This window comes from Bombina bombina, chromosome 9 (assembly GCF_027579735.1).
Source record: "Bombina bombina isolate aBomBom1 chromosome 9, aBomBom1.pri, whole genome shotgun sequence".
NCBI classification, from domain to species: Eukaryota; Metazoa; Chordata; class Amphibia; order Anura; family Bombinatoridae; genus Bombina; species Bombina bombina.
The window spans coordinates 277,198,240-277,220,739 of record NC_069507.1 but is presented as its reverse complement, the minus strand read 5'-3'; the positions used below and the strand labels follow the sequence as shown (position 1 = coordinate 277,220,739).

At 37.7% G+C, this 22,500-nt stretch overlaps 1 protein-coding gene across 1 annotated transcript in view; it reads right to left on the bottom strand.

Moving 5' to 3' along the window:
• Positions 1-22,500, bottom strand: part of LOC128640586 (uncharacterized) — a 101,211-nt gene that overhangs the window by 67,140 nt on the left and 11,571 nt on the right. The window contains exon 3 of the mRNA XM_053693057.1: positions 10,987-11,173. Coding sequence (XP_053549032.1) covers positions 10,987-11,173 — 187 coding nt within the window. The remainder of the gene's footprint in view (positions 1-10,986; positions 11,174-22,500) is intronic.

Sequence of the window (22,500 nt, the reverse complement as noted above, 5' to 3'; positions counted from 1 at the left end):
GCACATGCAGCAGAAAGCTGGAGCGGCAGGCACATGAGGATTTGAGCATCTGTGCAGCTGCATACACTGCTCTCTTCAGTCTTGAGGCTGTGTGACTCATCTCACACTGTATCCATGCAGCCTTGGGAAGACAGCATCCAGTCTGCTGGTCCCCTTAGCCCTGCTCTTTCTGCTGTGGCCCTAAGATCAACTAACTGAAGTTTGTTAGGGGAACAGTGCTTTGTAGAAAGGTATCAGTGGGAAGAATAAGTGAGTGCACACACGCCCCTCCCCATGCAGCATTGTCTAGTGCAGGGTGAGAGGGAACTTGTTCCTAGCAAAGAAGTGACATGTGCTGCTGTGGCTGATGTATAGTGTCATGCTGATACTTCACACATTAATGTAAGGTTTATTTTTATAGTTTTTGTTTTCTCTCTGTCTCAAATTTTACAGTTTCCCATAGCAGTTCTGCTGTTCCAGTCAGTAAACTTATATTTGTCTGCACCTCCATGCTTCCTCCTCAGTCTTTAACTTAATTTGCTCCTGTTGGCTGCCCTAAATATCTTTAACCGGCTAACCTCAACCAGAATCACATTCCAAAGAATATTAAATAAATCCACAGTGGAGGAATTTATATATTTATTTACTTATCAATACTGCTTAAGTACAGTTAAACATATTGCAATTTATTTCATTTTTTAAATGATTAGCTAATAATTTTGAAAACAATTATAAAATAAATTGATTTAGTTGTTTTTTGGGATGTTGGGGTGGAGAGCGAAATTGCATGGGGTGAGGTGGGGGTGGGGGCCCAAGAAAATTTTTGCCCAGGGTCCAGTCAATATTAAAGACGGCCCTGGATGTGTATGTCTCTACACTATGATTGGTGGCACTGGGGATAAAGTGACTCTTATTTCTTAGCCTTAACTGTTTTCAATGAAATGTAGAACTCTCAGAGACCTTTCTGCAATTGAAAAAAATTACAGTTTCTTCCGGGGCAGAATGAAAACGCCTTATCCAACAGTCTAGACTCTTCTTCAGATAAACAGTGTTTAGAAATATTAATCACATTATGTGTTTGCGCCCACTGTGCCTTTTTCTTGGTCCGATTCCCCCGGTGAGGTGTCCGGCGACTCTATGCTGCTGCCACTCTGTGTCTGTCCATGACCCTTCAGGGTCATAGCGCTATAGAGGAGTAATCCTGTTCGTCTCTTGCGAACTTTGTGCGTTTACAGTCCTCAATGGATTTCTTCAACTCAGCGATCTTGGTGTTTATTTCCAGTATAGTCTTGTCAAATTCTTCCATAGGTAAGGACTTTTTCAGCTCTTTCTCCATCTCTAACAGCTTGGCACTTCTCTATTGAGGCATTCGACAGTCAATACGATAATGTCCATGGAGCATTTATTTAGTATATGTTCAAATCTGTTACAGTAATCTTGGTTATCTCTCATCAGTATTGGTCTAGCATTCATCCGTAGGCCCCTTGGGGTGCGTTTGACCCTGTGATATTCAGCTAAAGTATTGGTATGTAAATCATACGCCAGATTTTTTTGGGACAGTTTGGGCCCCTTAGTACCAATTGAGCATCATTTAAACACCACAGCCTATCTGAGTATTGTTGCTGACCATGTGTAAGGATTCCAGAACTGCTTTTACCTTTTGCTCCAACTCACCTCCCTCACCTGTACTTAAGGCATCACCACGCCCCAAACAAGTGCTTAGTTGTTGAGTATTGCATGTTAAGCTCAGTGCTCTGTTTGCTATAAGCTAATTCATATTAGAATAAGATTTACACTTGTTACTTCAATTCCTGGATTACAAATACCAGCTGCAGTTTGGTCCCACTAAGGATTGTTAACAACTTGCTACATTCCAACCTGAAGGAGTCTAGTTCAAGAATTAATACAACCTGTCTCATCATATCATCTCTACAGGACTTGCTATTTTGTTACCATCAAAAGGATTCTACTCATTCCAGCTACGGTACTTGTAAAACTTCTTCATTCCTTTGGAGCGTTAATTTAAAGGCTAATACAAATGTCATATTTCACATGAACATTCTAAAATTGACTTTGTCTCTGCAATAACTTCTAACAATTACAAACGTATGCTTTATGTTAAAGTTACAACAACTTTCTCATTCATTTCCATACCGGGCCGCAACGGACTTTCTCTGACGTCACACAGCTGTACATAGCTCAGCGTGTCACACCGCTCTCACTACTCACACAGGACTGTGTTCAGTTTTCCACACTGCATAACATAATTCAGTGAGTTGTGTCTCGCAGCAGGTCACGCCCCTGTCAGCACCTGCAGCTCTGTCTATCTCATGTCTCTTACGCAGCAGTGGTTTATCCTCTGAAAGTTATCTCTCCTATATGGGCACAATCTATGCAAATGCCAAAAGTTATTGTTATCACTAATTTTCTTTTTCAGAGTTTTATTACTTATATGGTATAACTACAATATATAACCATATAAAGACTTTCTGCAATTCCTTATAAATATTACTTTGGGTTAATACAGTCTATGCTGATATAATAGCCTGTACTCCAGCTGTGAAACATATATAATTTTATTAAACTCTGCAGTTGTGATTCAAACAACCAAGGAACCTGATATAATTTGCCTATAATAATACCATCAACAGCACTACAAATTACACTCCCTTTTTTGCCAACTAAGCCATATATTATGGATCCAGCAGAGCTTCCTCAAATTGTTTATAATTTAACACAAAGAGTTGATCAGCTCAGTCAAGCCTTTAGAGAGCTACAATTGGAAAATGAGACTTTAAGAAAAGTCATAAAAGATACTGTCTCTACTAAACAGAGCCTCCCTGACAATCTGTCAGAACCATTCATTGCACCCCCAGATTTTTTCCATGGAGATAGGAATCTGTACCGTCAATTTAAAAATGCTTGTCTGCTTAATTTCACTATTAAACCTAGAACATACCCAAATGATAGGGTTAAAGTCCTTACAATGATAAGCTATCTAAGAGGTGAACCTCGTATTTGGGCAGACACTCTCTTTGAGACGAATAATCCAGTTTTCTCCTCATTTTCATCTTTTCTGGACATCATGGATGAATTATATTATGATGCTAACCTACAGTATACTGCTGAGAAAAAGATGAGGAACCTAAAACAAGGTATTAAACCTGTTGAAAGTTACATAACAGAATTCAAGCAATATTCTATTGACTCTCAATGGAACGCCATTGCCCTTAAAAACCAGTTCAGGCTTGGACTCTCTGATGCAGTAAAAGATGAATTAGCCTGAACTGCGTTACCTGAAACACTGGCAGGCAAATTGATAGGAGATTACGTGAAAGAAGATTTGAACGTCAATACCCTGAATCAGTGTACAAGAAGGATAAGGTTCCTATCCATCCCACTCCTAGCAGTTCTCATACAGGTTCAACTGGTGCTGAAGCAATGGATATAAGTTTTATCAGAGGTCCTCTAACACCTGAAGAACGCATCAGAAGGAAGACTAGAGGCCTCTGCATGTATTGTGCATCCTCATCTCATACTCTAAAGGACTGTCCTTCTTTGCCACAGAACAAGAAGAGTAAGTACAATACCAATCTTTCTATCCAGTTAAAGCATAACAACCCTCTTCATTGTTCTCTACTTCTCTCTCTACAGTGGGCAAATAAGCAAGTGACCATTCCAGCCATCTTGGACACAGGAGCACAAGGAAACTACATTGACAGTTCTCTGGTCTCAAAAAATAAAATACCATTGATCAAAAAGTTGTCTCCCATTTTCTTTGTGTGGTTGATGGGACTGAGATATCATCAGGGCCCATAACACATCACACCATCCCGCTCTCTGTCACCACATTAAAAACACACCATGAACATCTCACCTTTGATGTAATCACTTCTCCATTATTTCCTATAGTGCTTGGGCTAGCTTGGTTACAGCTACATGAACCAGTTATCAACTGGAAATCTTTAGATGTTCAATTAAATTCTGAATTTTGTCAACAGACCTGTCATAGAACCTTTTTCCACAGTATCTCTTCCACATCTGAGACCCAGATACCAGAAATGTACAAGCAGTTTTCTGAAGTTTTCAGTAAGAAGGAAGCAGACACCCTTCCCCCACACAGAATCTACGACTGCCCTATCGAATTGAAACCCGGAACCACACCACCCATTGGGCATTTATACCCTCTCTGCCAACCAGAACTGGATCATCTGAAAACTTACCTAGATGAAAACTTAAAGAAAGGGTTCATCCGCCCCTCAGTTTCACCTGCTGGTGCAGGAATGTTCTTTGTGCGGAACAAAGACCAATCTCTTCGTCCTATCATTGATTTCAGACAATTGAACAAAATCACCATAAAAAAACAATACCCCCTCCCTCTCATTCCTGAACTCATAGAGAGACTGAGGCATGCTCAGATATTTACTAAATTAGATTTGAGAGGGGTGTACAATCTAGTACGTATTCGAGAGGGGGATGAGTGGCTTACCGCTTTCAGAACTAGGTATGGGTTGTTCGAATATCTAGTCATGCCTTTTGGCTTAACCAACGCACCCGCAACTTTCCAGTTCTTTATTAATGACATTTTCCATGACCTCCTTGACACCTGTGTTGTTGTCTACCTAGATGACATTCTAATCTACTCCACAAATCTAGAAGAACACATCAAACATGTTAGTTGGGTTTTAGCAAGACTCCAAGTCCATCAGCTCTACGCCAAATTGGAAAAATGCATTTTTCACACCAATAAAATAGAGTTTCTGGGTTACTCTATCAGCCCAAACGGGATTCAGATGCAAGATAACAAAGTGGAAGCAATAAAATCCTGGCCCACACCTTCAACAAGGAAAGAACTACAAAAATTCCTTGGGTTCAGTAACTACTACAGAAAGTTCATTCGCAATTTCTCTAAAATAGCGAAACCCCTGACTAAATTAACTAGTGCTAACTGTACTTTCCAGTGGACAAAAGAACAGGATGATGCTTTCAACTTTCTGAAGAATTCTTTTTCATCTGCTCCCATTCTGAAATATCCAGATCCAAACCTTCAATATATCCTAGAGGTAGATTCTTCAGATTATGCTCTTGGCGCTGTCCTCTCCCAAAGACAGTCTCCCAAAGAACCTCTACACCCGGTTGGATTCTATTCAAAAATCATGACTTCAGCAAAGATCAACTATTCCATTGGGGACAAGGAACTTTTAGTCATTAAAAGAGCCTTTGAATTCTGGAGACATCTTCTCGAAGGTACTTCCCTACCTATAGTGATTTACACAGATCACCGGAATTTAGAATATTTACAAAATAACTAAACTTTATCTGGACGTCAAGTAAGATGGAGTCTTTACTTCAGTCATTTCAATTTTCAAATTATGTATAGGCCGGGATCAAAAAATGGGAAGGCAGATGCACTCTCTCGACGAGAGTCACAACCTCTTCAAGAAGACTCACCTACTAGCATTCTTCCCCCTACTCGTTTTCTTGCGATTTTATCTCAACAGGATAAGGAATATCAATCTGATTTATCATCAGAAGATCAAACCCTACTTAGGAGATAAGCCTGATGCACCTCTTTTACCCCCTTCTCCTGTACAATTAGGCACTGATGTCTATGAAGTTTATGATCTCTTGGATTCAAGACATTACAATGGCGAGTTACAGTATCTGGTATGTTGGAAGGGGTTCGCCCCAGAGGATGACACTTGGGAACCTCATGCACACATTAATGCTCCGAAGCTTATTGCTCGTTTCCATAGACGCTATCCTAGTAGACCTAAATTCCAACCCGTGGTCGGCTTGCTTGAGGGGGGAATCTGTAAGGATTCCAGTCCTGCTTTTACCTTTTGCTCCAACTCACCTCCCTCACCTGTACTTAAGACATCACCACGCCCCAAACAAGTGCTTAGTTGTTGAGTATTGCATGTTAAGCTTAGTGCTCTGTTTGCTATAAGCTAATTCATATTAGAATAAGATTTACACTTGTTACTTCAATTCCTGGATTACAAATACCAGCTGCAGTTTGGTCCCACTAAGGATTGTTAACAACTTGCTACATTACAACCTGAAGGAGTCTAGTTCAAGAATTAATACAACCTGTCTCATCATATCATCTCTACAGGACTTGCTATTTTGTTACCATCAAAAGGATTCTACTCACTCCAGCTACAGTACTTGTAAAACCTCTTCATTCCTTTGGAGCGTTAATTTAAAGGCTAATACAAATGTCATATTTCACATGAACATTCTAAAATTGACTTTGTCTCTGCAATAACTTCTAACAATTACAAACGTATGCTTTATGTTAAAGTTACAACAACTTTCTCATTCATTTCCATACCGGGCCGCAACGGACTTTCTCTGACGTCACACAGCTGTACATAGCTCAGCGTGTCACACCGCTCTCACTACTCACACAGGACTGTGTTCAGTTTTCCACGCTGCATAACATAATTCAGTGAGTTGTGTCTCGCAGCAGGTCACGCCCCTGTCAGCACCTGCAGCTCTGTCTATCTCATGTCTCTCACGCAGCAGTGGTTTATCCTCTGAAAGTTATCTCTCCTATATGGGCACAATCTATGCAAATGCCAAAAGTTATTGTTAACACTAATTTTCTTTTTCAGAGTTTTATTACTTATATGGTATAACTACAATATATAACCATATAAAGACTTTCTGCAATTCCTTATAAATATCACTCTGGGTTAATACAGTCTATGCTGATATAACAGCCTGTACTCCAATTGTGAAACATATATAATTTTATTAAACTCTGCAGTTGTGATTCAAACAACCAAGGAACCTGATACCATGTCCATCCCTTTATGACTATATCTTCAAATGGATACTTCCAGCAGGATAATGCACCATGTCACAAAGCTCAAATCATCTCAAACTGGTTTCTTGAACATGACAATGAGTTCACTGTACTCCAATGGCCTCCACAGTCACGGATCTCAATCCAATAGAGCACCTTGGGATGTGGTGGAACGGGAGATTCGCATCATGGATGTGCAGCCGACAAATCTGCAGCAACTGCGTGAGGCTATCATGTCAATATGGACCAAAATGTCTGAGGAGTGTTTCCAACACCTTGTTTAATCGATGCCACGAAAAAATAAGGCAGTTCTGAAGGGAATAGGGGGTCCAACCTGGTACTAGAAAGGTGTACCTAATAAAGTGGCCGGTGAGTGTATATATATATATATATAAATATCTATTTAAAAATACTTAGAACATATTTCCCTATATGAAGAACATTGGAATGCACAGTTAAAAACCTAATTACATATGAATATTGCATAAATATGACTTTTGTTGTTTTCAGCTACTTAACTGCAAAGCGCTCCAATGCGTACAAACACACACACACATATATATATATACACACACACATATATATATATACACACACATATATATATATACACACACACATATATATATATACATATATATAATACACACACACACACACACATATATATATATATATATATATATATACACACACATATATATATATATATATACACACACACATATATATATATATATAATACACACACGTATATATATATATATATATATATATATATATATATATATATGTATGTATTTAAGTGTTTATATGTGTATATATGCCTGTGTTGTTAAATGTATACACTTATAAATACATAAACACATATATTCACATATATAAACATATATACATCTTTAGAAATGTGTATATATGTATATGTATTTATGTGTTTATATGTGTATATATGCCTGTGTTATTAAATGTATACACTTATAAATACATAAACACACATATTCACATATATAAACATATATACATCTTTAGACATGTGTATATATATATATGTGTATTTATGTGTTTATATGTGTATATATGCCTGTGTTGTTAAATGTATACACTTATAAATACATAAACACATATATTCACATATATAAACATATATACATCTTTAGACATGTGTATATATATATATGTATTTATGTGTTTATATGTGTATATATGCCTGTGTTGTTAAATGTATAGACTTATAAATACATAAACACATATATTCACATATATAAACATATATACATCTTTAGACATGTGTATATATATATATATGTATTTATGTGTTTATATGTGTATATATGCCTGTGTTGTTAAATGTATACACTTATAAATACATAAACACATATATTCACATATATAAACATATATACATCTTTAGACATGTGTATATATATATATGTATTTATGTGTTTATATGTGTATATATGCCTGTGTTGTTAAATGTATACACTTATAAATACATAAACACATATATTCACATATATAAACATATATACATCTTTAGACATGTGTATATATATATATGTATTTATGTGTTTATATGTGTATATATGCCTGTGTTGTTAAATGTATACACTTATAAATACATAAACACATATATTCACATATATAAACATATATACATCTTTAGACATGTGTATATATATATATATGTATTTATGTGTTTATATGTGTATATATGCCTGTGTTGTTAAATGTATACACTTAAAAATACATAAACACATATATTCACATATATAAACATATATACATCTTTAGACATGTGTATATATATATGTATTTATGTGTTTATATGTGTATATATGCCTGTGTTGTTAAATGTATACACTTATAAATACATAAACACATATATTCACATATATAAACATATATACATCTTTAGACATGTGTATATATATGTATTTATGTGTTTATATGTGTATATATGCCTGTGTTGTTAAATGTATACACTTATAAATACATAAACACATATATTCACATATATAAATATATATACATCTTTAGACATGTGTATATATATGTATTTATGTGTTTGTTTATATGTGTATATATCTGTATATCTATGTTAAAGCCCTTTGCAGCATTTTGTTCTAACACCTGAGACCTCACTTCTTTGAGTCCTTATAACTTCTTTATGCAATTTTTTAAAATAATGTTTACCAGGCAGTGTTTTTATGGGTGTAACTGTAATGTGCAATGTATTTTTGATGTGTTTTGTGACACTTTTTTGTCTTGCGTTACAGTTAATCAGAGCTCTGAGGTTGCGCTATCCCGATGCACCATCGCGCAGAAAAAGCCTGAGCTACAGTTAGCGCACTGCTCTTAAAGGGACAGTCAAGTCCCAAAAAAACCTTCCTGACTTAAATAGTAAATGTCATTTTAAACAACTTCCCAATTTACTTTTATCACCAATTTTGCTTTGTTCTCTTGGTATTCTTAGTTGAAAGCTAAAACTAGGAGGTTCATATGCTAATTTCTTAGACCTTGAAGACTGCCTCTAATCTGAATGCATTTTGACCACTAGAGGGCATTAGTTCATGTGTTTCATATAGATAACATTGAGCTCATGCACGTGAAGTGACCTAGGAGTGAGCACTAAATGGCTAAAATGCAAGTCTGTCAAAAGAACTGAAATAAGGGGGCAGTCTGCTGAGGCTTAGATACAAGGTAATTACAGAAGTAAAATGTGCATTAATATAACTGTTTTGGTTATGCAAAACTGGGGAATGGGTAATAAAGGGATTATCTTTCTTTTTACACAACGAAAATTCTGGTGTTGACTGTCCCTTTAATCTAGCCCTCATTGAGCTTCACCTACTGCATATTTTCCAGCATTGTGTTAGCAGTGGTTCCAACCATTCCATAGACGCATGAGCGGCTGGTAATGCGGAAAACATTAATTACAATAGCAACACTTAGGGAACAGCTTGGGAAACAGTTTGTGTAATTGTAAGGCTGTAAAATATTTGTCTGTGCTTGAAAGGGGAAACATCTTAAAGGGACAGTCTACTCCAGAATTGTTTTTGTTTTAAAAGATAGCTAATCTCTTTATTACCCATTCCCCTGTTTTGCATAATTAACACAGTTATAATAATATACTTTTTACCTCTGTGATTACCTTGTATCTAAGCCTCTGCAGACTGCCCCATATCTCAGTTATATTAATATACTTTTTACCTCTGTGATTACTTTGTATCTAAGCCTCTGCAGACTGCCCCTTATCTCAGTTATATTAATATACTTTTTACCTCTGTGATTACCTTGTATCTAAGTCTCTGCAGACTGCCCCCTTATCTCAGTTATATTAATATACTTTTTACCTCTGTGATTACCTTGTATCTAAGCCTCTGCAGACTGCTCCTTATCTCAGTTATATTAATATACTTTTTACCTCTGTGATTACCCTGTATCTAAGCCTCTGCTGACTGCTCCTTATCTCAGTTATATTAATTTACTTTTTACCTCAGTGATTACCCTGTATCTAACCCTCTGCAGACTGCTCCTTATCTCAGTTATATCAGTACACTTTTTACCTCTGTGATTATCTTGTATCTAACCCTCCGCAGACTGCCCCTTGTCTCAGTTATATTAATATACTTGTTACCTCTGTGATTACCTTGTATCTAACCCTCTGCAGACTGTTCCTTATCTCAGTTATATTAATATACTTTTTACCTCTGTGATTACCTTGTATCTAAGCCTCTGCAGACTGCCCCTTATCTCAGTTATATTAATATACTTTTTACCTCTGTCATTACCTTGTATCTAAACCTTTGCAGACTGCCCCCTTATTTCAGTTGTTTTGACAGACTTGCATTTAGCCAATCAGTGCCCTCTCACTTGTAAATCCACGGGCGTCGCCACAATGTTATCTGTATGGCAAATGCCAAATGCATTGAGATAAGAGGTGGCCTTCAATGTTTTAGAAATTAGCAAAGAATATACAAAGAGAACAAAGCAAATTTGATGATAAAAGTGAATTGGAAAGTTGTTTAAAATTGCATTCCCTATCTGAATCATGAAATTTTGACCAGACTGTCCCTTTAAGGTTTTAAGCTAAAATAGAATGAACCAAAATCAGAAAAGCATGAAGAAAGGACATACTTATGATTGCCATTGCTACGTCTTCCCAGAATGCTTCTCACCACCACTAGACTCACCCTCTGCACGGTAATACGCCTGGAAGCCTTGATACAGGATGGTTGATCCGTTCTCTTCATTGGAGAAATCTGAGGAAAACTCAATTCTCATCTGAGTACCCTGAGACACCAAGCGCTGCTGACCTGGATGGAATCTTGAGCCGAAGTTACCACAGAATTGTCCCAACTCCCTCTGATCAGCCAAGACCTGACACAGAATAGGATGGAGAAAACATAGAGAGGGAGGTTTTTAGTGATGAAAGAGAATGTTTATTACAAAGGGTTAATAAAGCAGAGTAGTATAGAGGGATAGGGCAGCACGGCTAGGGATTCTAGGTGCTGCACAGTGCAAGACTTTAGGTTCCAATCATCAGGTGGCTCTAGGTCCTGCACTGTTGGAGGCTGGAGGTGCTACACAACTGCAGTTCTCAGTATCTGGTAGCTCTAGGACCTTACAGCGAGAGACTCTAAAGTGCTACACAACTGCAGCTCTGAGTAACTGGTGACTCTAGGACCTTACAGCTAGAGACTCTAAAGTGCTACACAACTGCAGTTCTGGGCATCTGGTGGCTCTAGGACCTTACAGCTAGAGACTCTAAAGTGCTACACAACTGCAGTTCTGAGCATCTGGTGGCTCTGGGACCTTACAGCTAGAGACTCTAAAGTGCTACACAACTGCAGCTCTGAGTATCTGGTGGCTCTAGTACCTATACAGCTAGAGACTCTAAAGTGCTGCACAATTGCAGCTCTGAGTATCTGTTGGCTCTAGGACCTTACAGCTAGAGACTCTAAAGTGCTACACAACTGCAGTTCTGAGCATCTGGTGGCTCTAGGACCTTACAGCTAGAGACTCTAAAGTGCTACACAACTGCAGCTGTGAGTATCTGGTGGCTCTAGGACTTTACAGCTAGAGACTCTAAAGTGCTACACAACTGCAGCTCTGAGTATCAGGTGGCTCTAGGACCTGTACAGCTGGAGACTCTAAAGTGCTAAACAACTGCAGCTCTGAGTGTCTGGTGGCTCTAGGACCTGTACAGCTATAGACACTAAAGTGCTACACAACTGCAGCTCTGAGTACCTAGTAGCTCTAGGACCTGTACAGCTAGAGACTCTAAAGTGCTACACAACTGCAGCTCTGAGTATCAGGTGGCTCTAGGACCTGTACAGCTAGAGACTCGAAAGTGCTACACAACTGCAGCTCTGAGTATCAGGTGTCGTTAGGACCTGTACAGCTAGAGACTCTAAAGTGCTACACAACTGCAGCTCTGAGTATCAGGTGGCTCTAGGACCTGTACAGCTAGAGACTCTAAAGTGCTACACAACTGCAGCTCTGAGCATCTGGTAGCTCTAGGACCTGTACATCTAGAGACTTTAAAGTGCTACACAACTGCAGCTCTGAGCATCTGGTAGCTCTAGAACCTGTACAGCTAGAGACTCTAAAGTGCTACACAACTGCAGCTCTGAGCATCTGGTAGCTCTAGGACCTGTACATCTAGAGACTGTAAAGTGCTACACAACTGCAGCTCTGAGTATCTGATGGCTCTAGGACCTGTACAGCTTGTGTGCACAACTGAGCATCTGGTAGCCCTAGGACCTGTACAGCTAGAGACTCTAAAGTGCTACACAACTGCTGCTCTGAGTATCTGGTGGCTCTTGGAGCTGTACAGCTGGAGACTCTAAAGTGCTACACAACTGCAGCTCTGAGTATCTGGTGGCTCTAGGAGCTGTACAGCTGGAGACTCTAAAGTGCTACACAACTGCAGCTCTGAGCATCTGGTAGCTCTAGGACCTGTACATCTAGAGACTCTAAAGCGCTACACAACTGAGCATCTGGTAGCTCTAGGACCTGTACATCTAGAGACTCTAAAGTGCTACACAACTGCAGCTCTGAGCATCTGGTGGCTCTAGGACCTGTACAGCTAGAGACTCTAAAGTGCTACACAACTGCAGCTCTGAGTATCTGATGGCTCTAGGACCTGTACAGCTTGTGTGCAGCTAGTGACTGTGTATAGTGTGTAGTTAGTGACTGTGTATAGTGTTTAGTTAGTGACTGTGTGTAGTGAGTGACTGTGTATAGTGTGTAGATAGGGACTGTGTGAAGTTAGTGACTCTGTATAGTGTGTAGTTAGTGACTTTGTATTGTGTGTAGTTAGTGACTGTGTATAGTGTGCAGCTAGTGATTGTGTATAGTGTGTAGTTAGTGACTGTGTATAGTGTGTAGTTAGTGACTGTGTATAGTGTGTAGCTAGTGACTGTGTATAGTTAGTGACTGTGTGTAGTGTGAAGTTAGTGACTGTGTATAGTGTGTAGTTAGTGACTGTGTATAGTGTGTAGTTAGTGACTGTGTATAGTGTGTAGCTAGTGACTGTGTATAGTTAGTGACTGTGTGTAGTGTGAAGTTAGTGACTGTGTATAGTGTGTAGTTAGTGACTGTGTATAGTGTGTAGTTAGTGACTGTGTGGCGTGTGTATTAAGTGACTGTGTATAGTGTGTAGTTAGTGACTGTGTATAGTGTGTAGTTAGTGACTGTGTGGCGTGTGTAGTAAGTGACTGTGTATAGTGTGTAGCTAGTGACTGTGTATAGTTAGTGACTGTGTGTAGTGTGAAGTTAGTGACTGTGTATAGTGTGTAGTTAGTGACTGTGTATAGTGTGTAGTTAGTGACTGTGTGGCGTGTGTATTAAGTGACTGTGTATAGTGTGTAGTTAGTGACTGTGTATAGTGTGTAGTTAGTGACTGTGTGTAGTGTGTAGTAAGTGACTGTGTATAGTGTGTAGTTAGTGACTTTGTATAGTGTGCAGTTAGTGACTGTGTATAGTGTGTAGTTAGTGACTGTGTATAGTGTGTAGTAAGTGACTGTGTGGCATGTGTAGTTAGTGACTGTGTAGCATGTGTAATTAGTGACTGTGTATAGTGTGTAGTAAGTGTCTGTGTATATTGTGTAGTTAGTGACTGTGTATCTTGTGTAGTTAGTGACTGTAAGAATATATATATATAAAACTATACTGACACCATTTTGTTTTAGACTCCATTTTAATATGAGTTCATTATATTTATTCATAATGTGTTTTATTTTGCTGTGGGAACATATGCTGACATTAGATTTTAGTTTCATATGCAACAATTGTATCTCAAGAGTGGCCTTGCTTTGTCCTGGTGATGCGCCCCGATACACGGTTATCTAAAACTGTTAGTTTAATAGTAAACTCCTTATTTATATTATTTTTAATGAAGTTTTGTTCCAAGCATACAGTGTAAGATGGTGTGGCGATGATTAGGTCATTGTTTAACCCCATATACTGTAACCATTCTCTATAAAAGTATGTTATGCCTTATAATAAACATAACAGTGATTAGACTTTACTGGCTGGCTGTCTAAATGCTGTTCACCGAGATATCTCGTCAAGTAACCCATTCAGTTCCAGGTGAAGGTGTAGAATACTGCTAAGTGTCAAGTGATAACCCCGGCTATAAGATAACGCCTAACAATTCTGGTGTCAGAGCGTGGGATTCACACAGGGGTAAGTAGATAAGTGTTTTTATTCTGCTTTTCCCTCTGTGAATCTGAACCCAAAGTTTGGACAGTGTTAGTGATATATAAAGGGTTAAAGTCCCTTTATAAGGGGTTAAACTACCCTGGGCAGGTTTAAGTCCTGCGGTTAAGCATGGGGTTTGCATAGGTTTGAGTCCTAGTGCAAGCTATAGTGAAAATTATAGCGTGAGTTTTTAAGTCTCACCTAATTTGTTTGCAAGTTAGAGTCTTGCAATAACGGAAGCTACATTTTTTGCATTAAGGGTTTTAAAGGGTTAAAATTCCCTTATATAAGCATACAGTATAGTTTAGTTTAAATATCACTGGAGCTGAATGGTCATTTGATGCGTGTTGCTTAATTGCTTATTTCATTGCAAATCTTATTGTGTTGTGAATGTGGTTTAGCGATAAGTGCTGTATCTGTTTGTTGCATACCGTGCTCATGGAGAAAAGTTCCTGACTCCCTGTCCATAATGTTGTAATGTGACATGACAGGATGTATTTAATCAATAGCTTGGTATGTGAAAACCATTTCTTTTTAATGGATGGTCTATGCAGCAACGAAACGGAGATTCTGTGTATTTTATCTGTAAGAAGTGTCTGTCGGATATTTCACTGTGTCCCATGTTACGTGTAAAAGGTTTACTCCCCTCTAATTATCTGAGGATTTATTATCCGGTCTAAAAATAATTTGTTTACGTCTCAATTTGCTGGGAAATGGCCATACTTAGCAAGTTCGGACAATTTAATAAAATGTGTTTTCTGCAACTTTAAAAGTTTGATGTATGTTAAAATTGCTTAAGAATAAATGTTGGGGAGTGAATTCAGTGAGTGAAATATTTACGGTATGCAAGGTGAGATGAGTGTGTATTTCTTACAATCCTGCAAAAGCTGACCTTGGTGCTTGTTTTAATCTGTGTTTTCTGACTGGTAATTAACTTAACTGTATGTGTATCAGTGTTCCTTAGCTAAGAAACCTGTTTGAGGCATATAAAATATATTGTTTTTGCAAGTGAACTAAGGAATTTGTAAGTGCGATTATGGGTGTGATTTGAAGTCTGGTAAATACAAAAGAGAGTTTTTTTTCTGGCAAGTGATTAATAGGTTGATTTAAGTATGTCCAAAAATTATGTAAGGAGTTTGTGAAAAAAGAAAAGACTATACGCTGTATGTTATTAAATGTATCTAAAGTATTTGGGTTTGTTTCTTTTGTAGAGTAATTTAGTAGAGTTTTAATATAATCTGGTAACATATTGCTGTGTAATATTATTTATGCTGTGATAGCTCATTTAAATATATGCAGGTTATGCTACAGTAAAGAAGTAGAATTTTAATGGTAAATAATACAAGTTTACTAATCATGGCTAGGTTATATATGTAATATGCATATTATAAATGGTCAGTCCTTAAAGGGACAGTACACTGTAAAATTGATTTTATGTTGATGTATTTTCAATGATTTGCTACACCAGCTGTATGGTATCAAATTTAGGAGAAATTGCATTTGCAGGTTTATTTCTATATATGAAGTATCTGCTTTTGTGCTTTTAATCCAAAGCCTATTACAATGGGTTGAGTTTCAGGTAATAGCATATCTCATTGTCCTTATCTGATATTTGTCTGGAAAACTGGAGCTCAGTGCTTAGACAGAGCAATGGAAAATTGTCATTTTATTACTTAACTATCCAGTACCCCATGGAGAGTGTAATTTCTTCTTCTGACTGTGTTTACTTAGGCTATTCAATAGATGAGACAACATATTACTATAAGTGGGTATACCACAGGCTGCATCAGCTATTTCAAATGCCAAAATAGGGGTGAAGGAGCTATTTGTAAACAATTAAATACACTCTAAGCTCGCTTCCATTGAGCCATAATTCCGTTTGCGTGTGCTGGCAAACTGATAAATATGCTGTCGGAAGCTATTTCGTTTATCGACTGTTTCCAATGGTGCGTTATACCTCAATATTGGCAGCCGGACTCCGGCTGCTGAAAAAATCTTTGCGTCTCATAGAAAGTAATAGAAGCCGTTAATCGATAAATTATACCAGATTTCCAATGAAAGCGCAAACCATTAATACACTGTCGGAGGCTGTCGATACATTGAGAAATATTACACCTAGCTCAACTAGGTGTAAAAGAGGAAAATTGTGCTTTTTGAGACCTATTTTCTATTGAAATAATAAAACTTGCAAATAATGCAAGTGTTTTAATGTAGAAATAAATTGTTATAAGTAATATTTATTGTTGTCTCGTGTATAGGAATAGTTGAACTTATATTCTAATAGAAATATCAGTATATATTTAAATATAATAAAATATGCAAGAACATATCTACAGAATTCAAACTAGACCTATGCCTAGGGCAGCAATACATATTACTTATATTTATGAAGTGGTAAATATAATTACTGTATATTTAAAAATTGTATTTGATTATTAAAAATATGGATAAGTCTATCTTTATTTTTCTTGAGAGGTGATAACCGGTAAGGAGCACGGACGTTAAACATAAATTCTATAGCGTAAGTTCGGGTTACCTTAGCAACTAATTGATTTTCAAGAAACCCAACGTCAGATGGAAGCGTTAACACAAATTTTAACTTACAGCTACACGAAAAGAGCGACTGCACGTAATGCGCAAAATATTTCAATGGATACCTGATACTAAAATGGAGCCGTAAATTACTTTTAGCTGTCAGTCGCTTCGGTAGCTTAGGGCTCCATTTTTAACGACTCAATGGAAGCGATCTCTCTATCAGGTAAGATGGGTCATTAAGAAAAATTTGAAAGGGAGATTTTTTTGGGTAAACTGTCCTTTTAATCTATTAATGTAAATTATTATTATTATTCTTTTCAGAAATTTCATTTTGTTGTATAAAATTGTTATATTTAGTCAGAGAACTGAAAAAATGTTGAATATCAAATTATGTATAAAAATATAATCAAATAATTGTGTATTTATTAGAACCCTTATTATATTAAAGTATAGCATAGCAAGTAACGGCTACGTGGCTGGTTACTGCCGCCAATAGACTGAATTCTAAAGCTTTTCCCAAATTATTTGTGACAAACATGATTCTTTAACAGTGGGTTTGCACTATGCATGCAAACAGAAACCATATAGCAGTAGCAATGCCATTATTTTCTGACCCAGAATACTTAGGTGTTTGTGCGTTTTCTTTATCTATTCATGGTTAGGGATTTTATTTGTAAATGTGCAACTACAGTTTATTGATCTTCTGAAGTGATTGCATTATTAGCTGATCTCATAGTATTGTGCAGGGTAAAATTTACAAAACCAGGGCATAAAAGGTTGTTATAGAATTTGAATTATTTGCAGTGTTTTGTTACAATGTGGTATTTCTAAGTGCTGTGTTTCAGTGAGTGTAAACGTTTGTGCTTACTTTCAAGTTGATTGTGTTTGTTAAAAGTTTGTGAGGGCTGTTAATGTTTTGTTTTGCGTAGTGGACGGTTGATTTATTAGAGAATGTTTTTTATCTTTTTATTTTTTAGAGAATGTGTGGATTTTGCCTATTTTTATGGATACAGGTATACCCCGCTCATACAGCGAGTTAGGGACCGGAGCCCCGCTGTAAAGTGAAAACCGCCTTAAACTGGAACAAGGAACTTTTAGCTTTCTTTTCACTTGCCAGTGTGTTTAAAGACTTGAAAACATGTTTGAACTAACATATATTAGGGGTGCAATAGTGCTACATTTAGTTTAACAATAGCACAGCACAGTATTCAATTAGTATTCAATAAATACTGTACCTGTAAAATAGTGACAATTACTGTAGTACAATTTGCCAGACTATAGCACTGGGACACAGATTGCGCTGTAATGATGTAAACAGAGTGAACTGCGCATAACAAAATGGTGAGCACAAGAGGTGATATTGGTTACTGCGCTGAGAATTGCTATTAAAGGGACACTGAACCCAATTTTTTTCTTTCGTGATTCAGATAGAGCATGAAATTTTAAACAACTTTCTAATTTACTCCTATTATCAATTTTTCTCCATTCTCTTGCTTTCTTTATTTGAAAAAGAAGGCATCTAAGCTATTTTTTTGTAAGTCACACACACACACTGTAAGTAGGTATAAGTCACACACACACACTGTAAATAGGTGTAAGTCCCACACACACTGTAAGTAGGTGCATGTCACACACACTACGTAGGTGTAAGTCACACACACACTGTATTTAGGTTTAAGTCACATACACACTAAGTAGGTGTAAGTCACACACACACAGACTGTAAGTAGGTTTGAGTCACACACACTGTAAGTAGGTGTAAATCTCACACACACACTATAAGTAGGTGTAAGTCACACACATACACACTGTACGTAGGTGTAAGTCACACACATACACACTATAAGTAGGTGTAAGTCACACACATACACACTGTAAGTAGGTGTAAGTCACACACACACACACACACACTGTAAGTAGGTGTAAGTCACACACACACACAATGTAAGTAGGTGTAAGTCACACGCACACACTGTAAGTAGGTGTAAGTCACACACACACATACACACTGTAAGTAGGTGTAAGTCACACACACACACACACACTGTAAGTAGGTGTAAGTCACACACATACACACTGTAAGTAGGTGTAAGTCACACACATACACACTGTAAGTAGGTGTAAGTCACACACATACACACTGTAAGTAGGTGTAATTCACACACATACACATTGTAAGTAGGTGTAAGTCACACACATACACACTGTAAGTAGGTGTAAGTCACACACATACACACTGTAAGTAGGTGTAAGTCACACACATACACACTGTAAGTAGGTGTAAGTCACACACATACACACTGTAAGTAGGTGTAATTCACACACATACACATTGTAAGTAGGTGTAAGTCACACACATACACACTGTAAGTAGGTGTAAGTCACACACATACACACTGTAAGTAGGTGTAAGTCACACACATACACACTGTAAGTAGGTGTAAGTCACACACATACACACTGTAAGTAGGTGTAAGTCACACACATACACACTGTAAGTAGGTGTAAGTCACACACATACACACTGTAAGTAGGTGTAAGTCACACACATACACACTGTAAGTAGGTGTAAGTCACACACATACACACTGTAAGTAGGTGTAAGTCACACACACATGCGCCGCACACTGCATCAAATTGGTCTGCACAGCTGTCGTCTTCTAAAGATGATACACAAGAAAGCCTGCAAACAGTTTGCTGAAGACAAGCAAACTAAGTAAAATGGATATAGTCCAGCACCAGCTCTAACCCCAGAGCAGAGGGTACTCCTTTAGAGTGACTGCCACACTCACCAACAGTAATGTACAAGAAAGAAGAAGGGTAACTCCTCTTGATAAAAATCCCAAATTTTATTGAACAGGATCAGACAACAGAAACACAACGTTTCAGGGTCAGTACCCCTTAGTCATGTGATAACAAACACACATACCACACCTGTTTAAATAGGCTAGGCCAGGTAATTAACTCATTATGTTAACTCTTACAATGCTTTATAGTAAAATTGGCCTACAAGTACTATTGCTATATTGACCTCTATTGGTCAAGGATGGCATGACGTGCAAATTAAAAACAAAATATATGAAGGCCTCAAAGGAATGTTTACATATTCACATCATCCTCTCAAGATGGTGTTGCATACAGACATGTAGAAAAATAGATCATTTATTAGGCACATATTAGATTATGTTTCACTCTGTAACCGCTGGAAAACAATGCACAATGAACATCAACCCTGTCTTATTATGCTTATAGCTAATAATAATAATCAGATGGCTATAAAAGCCCCCTTAATAGCTCCTCTCTAAATTGGAAAGAATGTATATATGGGGGACAGAGAGTGATAACTCATTGACCCCAAACCAATTTATAGATGAAAATAATGATAAAAAGAGCAAGCAGAGCATCAATAGAAGACAGACCAATCGATTTCTCGGTTCATCCCCTTTGGTTCCAGGGTATCCAACTTGAAAATCCAATAGGATTCACGTTGTTTCAGTAACAGGGTCCTGTTACCACCTCGTCTGGGGGTCTTAATATGATCGATAAGATAAGATAATATGATCGATAAGATCGATAAGACCCCCAGACGAGGTGGTAACAGGACCCTGTTACTGAAACAACGTGAATCCTATTGGATTTTCAAGTTGGATACCCTGGAACCAAAGGGGATGAACCGAGAAATCGATTGGTCTGTCTTCTATTGTTGCTCTGCTTGCTCTTTTTAACATTATTTTCATCTATAAATTGGTTTGGGGTCAATGAGTTATCACTCTCTGTCCCCCATATATACATTCTTTCCAATTTAGAGAGGAGCTATTAAGGGGGCTTTTATAGCCATCTGATTATTAGCTATAAGCATAATAAGACAGGGTTGATGTTCATTGTGCATTGTTTTCCAACGGTTACAGAGTGAAACATAATCTAATATGTGCCTAATAAATGATCTATTTTTCTACATGTCTGTATGCAACACCATCTTGAGAGGATGATGTGAATATGTAAACATTTCTTTGAGGCCTTCATATATTTTGTTTTTAATTTGCACGTCATGCCATCCTTGACCAATAGAGGTCAATATAGCAATAGTACTTGTAGGCCAATTTTACTATAAAGCATTGTAAGAGTTAACATAATGAATTAATTACCTGGCCTAGCCTATTTAAACAGGTGTGGTATGTGTGTTTGTTATCACATAACTAAGGGGTACTGACCCCGAAACGTTGTGTTTCTGTTGTCTGATCCTGTTCAATAAAATTTGGGATTTTTATCAAGAGGAGTTACCCTTCTTCTTTCTTGGACAAGCAAACTAAGGACATGGATTACTGGAACCATGTCCTGTGGTTCAATGAGACCAAGATAAACTTATTTGGTTCAGATGGTGTCAAGCGTGTGTGGCGGCAACCAGGTAAGGAGTACAAAGACACGTGTGTCTTGCCTACAGTCAAGCATGGTGATGGGCGTGTCAAGGTCTGGGCCTGCATGAGTGCTGCCAGCACTTGGGAGCTACAGTTCATTGAGGGAACCATGAATGCCAACATGTACTGTGACATACTGAAGCAGAGCATGATCCCCTCCCTTCGGAGACTGGGCCACAGGGCAGTATTCCAGCATGATAACAACCCCAAACACAGCTCCAAGACGACCACTGCCTTGCTAAAGAAGCTGAGGTTAAAGGTGATGGACTGGCCAAGCATGTCTCCAGACCTAAACCCTATTGAGCATCTGTGGGGCATCCTCAAATCTAATGTGGGGGAGCGCAAGGTCTCTAACATCCACCAGCTCCAAGATGTCATCATGGAGGAGTGGAAGAGGACTCCAGTGGCTACCTGTGAAGCTCTGGTGAATTCTATGCCCAAGAGGGTTAAGGCAGTGCTGGAAAATAATGAAGGCCACACAAAATATTGACATTTTGGGTCCAATTTGGACATTTCCACTTAGGCGTGTACTCACTTTTGTTGCCAACAGTTTAGACATTAATGGCTGTGTGTTGAGTTATTTTGAGGGGACAGCAAATTTACACTGTTATACAGGCTGTACACTCACTACTTTACATTGTAGCAAAGTATCATTTCTCCAGTGTTGTCACATGAAAAGATATAATAAATATTTACACTGTTATACAGGCTGTACACTCACTACTTTACATTGTAACAAAGTGTCATTTCTCCAGTGTTGTCACATGAAAAGATATAATAAATATTTACACTGTTATACAGGCTGTACACTCACTACTTTACATTGTAGCAAAGTATCATTTCTTCAGTGTTGTCATATGAAAAGATATAATAAAATATTTACAAAAATGTGAGGGGTGTAGTCACTTTTTGTGGGATACTGTACATTTTCTGCAGTGAGGTGTAGCTTCTGGATGACTTACCCCCACTATTAACATTTGGAGAATATGTGCTAAATCACTAGGTAACATAATGAAGTCTAAATCCTATGCAGTGCACTAAAACAGACCC